This window comes from Vidua chalybeata, chromosome 18 (assembly GCF_026979565.1).
Source record: "Vidua chalybeata isolate OUT-0048 chromosome 18, bVidCha1 merged haplotype, whole genome shotgun sequence".
In the NCBI taxonomy this organism is placed as follows: Eukaryota; Metazoa; Chordata; class Aves; order Passeriformes; family Viduidae; genus Vidua; species Vidua chalybeata.
The window spans coordinates 10,171,910-10,176,157 of NC_071547.1; the positions used below are offsets into that span (position 1 = coordinate 10,171,910).

Below are 4,248 nucleotides of genomic sequence, written 5' to 3' on the forward strand. Positions count from 1 at the left end.
ACCACATCCCAAATGAGCCAGAGCGGAACACGTGAGGCTGTATTTTTAACTCTGAGGTCCTGGTAACATGGAAAACTGGGTGCCTGGCCCAGGTGCTGCACAGATCGTTGGAAAATTTCCTGCCTCCCATCGACAGCTCGGCTTTGCTAAGCCCAGGCACTGCAGTGGGTTGGCAAATAGGAATGGTTTTAAGGCTGTGCCCAGAACCCAGCAGACACCATTTGCCATTCCACTGGGAAGTGCTTCCCTGTGGAGCTGCAGGTGGGGACCTGGCATGGTGAGATGGAAGTGGGGATGGGGAAAACCCAGCTTTCCCTACTCACAGCCTGGTTTAGCATCCCCAAGCAGGAAGAACATTTTCAACCCCCTCAGGGGCTAGGCCAGGATGAGCCCATGGTCCTTGCCAAGCCTGATGCCTCCCCAGCACAGTGTCAGCTGGGACTTGGAATTCCCCCATCAGTGCAGGCATCCCACACATCTCTCTTGTCCTTGCCTTCATGAGGATGACCTGTGCCAAGCTGGGAGGTGGCACACAGTGACATTCCCCTCGTCCCCACCACCCTCCCGCAGCCCTACAGCCACCTCACCAGCTCAGCCGAGACAAGCGGAGGCTAAGAACATCAACTGGGTTTTATTCCTCAGGTCTGACAAGTAAAAGCACAAATTCTCTTTGGAAATAAGGAAAAAAATAAACCAACACCAAAACCCCAAACCAACGTTCAAAGCACGCAGACCATTTCTCAGGATGGAGGCCACGCCATCAAGCTCCGCCGCCAGACGCGTGTCCTTCGCAGAGATGTAGTTTAAAAAAAAAAAAAAACAACTCATGGAGGAGGAAAGACACAGAGCTACGGGTTTCCATGTCAATTTTAAAGAAAAAAAACAGGCCCTTTTTTTTGCTATTGTTATAAATATCCCATCCGAGCGACTCGGAACAAACAATAACCATAAGGAGGAGCATCCTTTCTGCTTGGCCCCGTGGGCACAAAACCTCTACCGGCACCTCAGACCGCTAGAAGCCCTCAGGGACGGTGGCTGGCACCCGGTGCGTGCCCCGGCTCTCAGCTGGGGTGGCGGGTGCTGCCATCCCTGCGAGCGGCACCCGTCACCCTTGCCCGAGGCTGTCAGGACGCCGCGCCGCAGGGGAGCGGGGAGCGGGGGAAGGGGACAAGGGGCGGGGGTGCCGGGGCGCGGGAGGGCCGCGGGTGGCTGCTCAGGTGCAGGTGGCCTCCTGGCTCTCGACGGGGATCTCGCTGCCGCTGCTGCCCTCGCCGTACTGCTGGTAGGGGGGGATCTGGGGCGCCTCGATGATCAGCAGCCCCTCCGGGGACAAGGAGGCGAACACCGTGATGGGATCCACCTCGTAGGGCAGCCTGCAGAGGGGCAGGAAAGAGGCGATGGGTTAGGATGCTGCATCCCCGGTGGATCCCGACCCCCGGACCCCCAGCACGCGGGGACCCAGCGGTGCCGAGGCAGCAGCCCCGGCGCCCCGGCAAAGCCTCTGTTATTACTGGAGCGCCTGGGAATGTGCGGGGGATATTTAGAGCGGGCTCCTGGCCGGCCTGGCCCCCGCGGGAGCTCTGTTTAATCTCCCCGGCAGATGTGTTTGACGGGATGTCAGCGCCGCTTGTGCCGCGCGGAGCAGGAGTAAATCCCGGCCGTGCGCAGCCCACGTCAGCCGCCAGCCTTGCCCGTAAAAGGAGCCCGAGCGCCGAGCAGGAGCGAGCGGTGCTCGCCCCAGCGTTCCCGTGGGAGTTCGGGATGCACAGGGCTCCCTCAGGGTGGAAAAGCAAAGCTGAGCTGCTGCCAGCCGAGGAAACCCTTCCCATGCCCTGGGCTTTGATGCTTTTCCCTGTTAACCGTGCGAGCCCCGCGGGTGGGATCTGCCCCCCACGTCGGTCGGGGCTCGCCTTTGCGGTTGTTGTTGCCAAAGCGAGCCACGGGTGAGTCAACGCGATAGCGATCTCACTGACATCATGGAGATGCGGGGATACGCAGGGATGTGCTCCGGGGCTGGCGGCGGAGCCCGCCCGCCGTGCCCCGCTGCTCCCCGGGGACGCCTCCTCCCCGCACCCCCGCCGGCCCCGGCCGCAGCCCCGGGCGTGCAGGAGACTGACAGAGCGCCTCAAAAAAGGCCTCGTCCTCCTTTCCTTCCCTTGGGAAATCACTCTGTGGCCCGGCCCGGCCAGGCACGTGCAGCAGAAGGGCAGATTTTGGGGTGGAAACAGTCCCTGCTTGTGTGAGCTGGGGAGCGGGGACTGGCAGAGCTCGGCCAGGCCGACCGGTACCTACTGGATTTTCTTGGTGAAGTTCTTGGAGACGATCCCTCCTTCCACCTGCTGCTCCTCGTGTTTGCCTGCAGGGAAGGCCAACACCCCACATCAGCATCTTACCGGGGGATTATTTTTTTTCCCCAACAAACAATAACAACTAAACCAAACAGGAAAGTTTTCCGAGCAGCTGTTTCTCTGCCCTGGTGCAAACTCTTTCTCTGGGGAGGGCTCAGGAAGCCTCTCCATGTGGAGAAAGAGACGCTAGACACAGCCCAGCCACATTTCCAGTGCAAAACCAGGGTCTCACAGGCTGCCAAGAGCTGGGGCTTAAGAAAATAAACAAATAATAAAACCATTATAGGTGGCAGCATCCCCCTTGGCCTCAATCCCCAGGATGGGTTCCTTTCCACCCCTCTGTCAGGCTGGGGGTCCCTGTACCTGGAGCATCAGCCAGAGGCTACCTGGACCCCTCCCCCCACGACCTGTGGCTTTCCCCCTGTGCTGCAGTGAGCATGAAATAAACACTCAGGGCTGTGTTAGGTGGCAGCCCCCAGCCACCCCTGGTGATCCCAACCAGAGGACCGAGGCACAATGGGGAATGTCAGTGCCAGGCTGATGGGACACTGAGGGCAGTCGTGGGCACCCCAGAAGTGCTGAACCCCACACACACTGTTCCCGACATTAATTCACTTTTCAGGGACATGTTTCTGGCCGACTCAGAGCCGGGCTGGGCTGGGGGCTGTGAGCAGCTGCTCCTTTCTTCCCAGCCTCTCCCTCGGCCCCTTTAAAGGGAATCTCCCTCCGTGCCGACCTCACCCTGGCTATAATTAACCGAGCAGAGCTGGGGCCCCTCTTGGCCGCTCGCTGCAGGGTGCTGCCAGCCAGGGCATAAAGCAGGGAGATTTACCCCAAAGGACACGTATCCTTTCTCATTTTGGCAGCAAACCACCACGGCTTGTGAGCCAGATCCCCCCGTGACACACAATCTGCCTCTGGAGATGCCCTAAAGCCCTGCTGCAGCCCTCCCCTGCTCCCAAGCGGAGGGGTTCTGCCGCCGCCTTAAAACAAAGGCGATTTTGGCATTTTGCAGCAATTCCTTGAGCTGGCAGTGCCACCTCCCCGGTGCCTTGGCTCTCACCTGACACCTCGACGTAGCCATCCTTGGTTTTGACCGTCAGCTCCTCGGGTTTGAAGCTGTGCACGTTGACACACACCTTCCAGGGCTCGCGGGGGAAGGGCGCGGGGCTGCGGCTCTCGGGGTACCCCCCGAAGTGGGCGCCGTAGGCGGGGGCCATGGGGGGGGAGCGGCCGAGGCCGGCGCGCAGGGGGCCCGGCCAGGTGGTGGTGAGCCGGGGCCGAGCCCAGTCGGGCCAGTCCGCCGTCAGATCCCCGGGGAAGGGCGACAAGCCGAAGTCATCGTCCAGCAGGCGCGAGGTCAGGCCGGGCTCCCGGAAAGGGTCGCGGAGGCTGCGCCTGCCGGGATAATGGCAGGAGAAGGGCATCTGGCTATCGGCCATGGCTTCCTTCGGAGGGGTCTGAGCGTGTCCCCGGGGCTCTCCAACGGAGCCTCAGCCTCTGTGCGGCTGCTCCTGGCTGCAAACTTCCCCCGGGAGCCTGTCCCGGAGGAGACGCATCCACCCCGGGTGGGACGTGGGTGCGCGGGGACGGTCCCTCCTGCCCGGCACCAGGTGAAGGACGACGAGAAAATCAATTCAGGCTGAATCACCGGGAGCTGGAGGAGCGCAGGAAGGACGGAGGGAGCTCTCTGGCCGCTAGAAAACGCTTCCTGTCTGGCTGCGATCCCAGGACTGGGGAGAGGAAAATAAAACTTCTTGTCAGGAGAGAGAAAAAAAAATAATAAACCCAAATATCCTGAGATTAAAAAGCTTCTCTCTCACTTCTCACTCTCCAGCACTTTATGTGCAACTTTCCCTGCTGCTCTTGGGTGAGAGCTGCAATAAATGCCTGAGCCTGG

At 60.6% G+C, this 4,248-nt stretch overlaps 1 protein-coding gene across 1 annotated transcript; it reads right to left on the minus strand.

Moving 5' to 3' along the window:
• Positions 1-612: 612 nt before the first annotated feature.
• On the minus strand, positions 613-4,248 carry HSPB8 (heat shock protein family B (small) member 8). The gene is made up of 4 exons (XM_053959522.1): positions 4,172-4,248; positions 3,412-4,081; positions 2,293-2,356; positions 613-1,373 (listed from the first exon to the last, which is right to left on the minus strand). The coding sequence occupies exons 2-4, from the start codon at positions 3,788-3,790 to the stop codon at positions 1,214-1,216; spliced, it is 603 nt and encodes a 200-aa protein (XP_053815497.1). The 5' UTR covers positions 3,791-4,081; positions 4,172-4,248; the 3' UTR covers positions 613-1,213.

Excerpts from the sequence above, each read along its gene's own strand:
- HSPB8 (XM_053959522.1), bottom strand. The coding sequence starts at position 3,790 with ATGGCCGATAGCCAGATGCCCTTCTCCTGCCATTATCCCGGCAGGCGC. Across the intron at positions 2,357-3,411 it reads TGGCTACGTCGAGGTGTCAG|GCAAACACGAGGAGCAGCAG; the intron begins GTGAGAGCCAAG and ends CCTTCCCTGCAG. Across the intron at positions 1,374-2,292 it reads AACTTCACCAAGAAAATCCA|GCTGCCCTACGAGGTGGATC; the intron begins GTAGGTACCGGT and ends GCCCCTCTGCAG.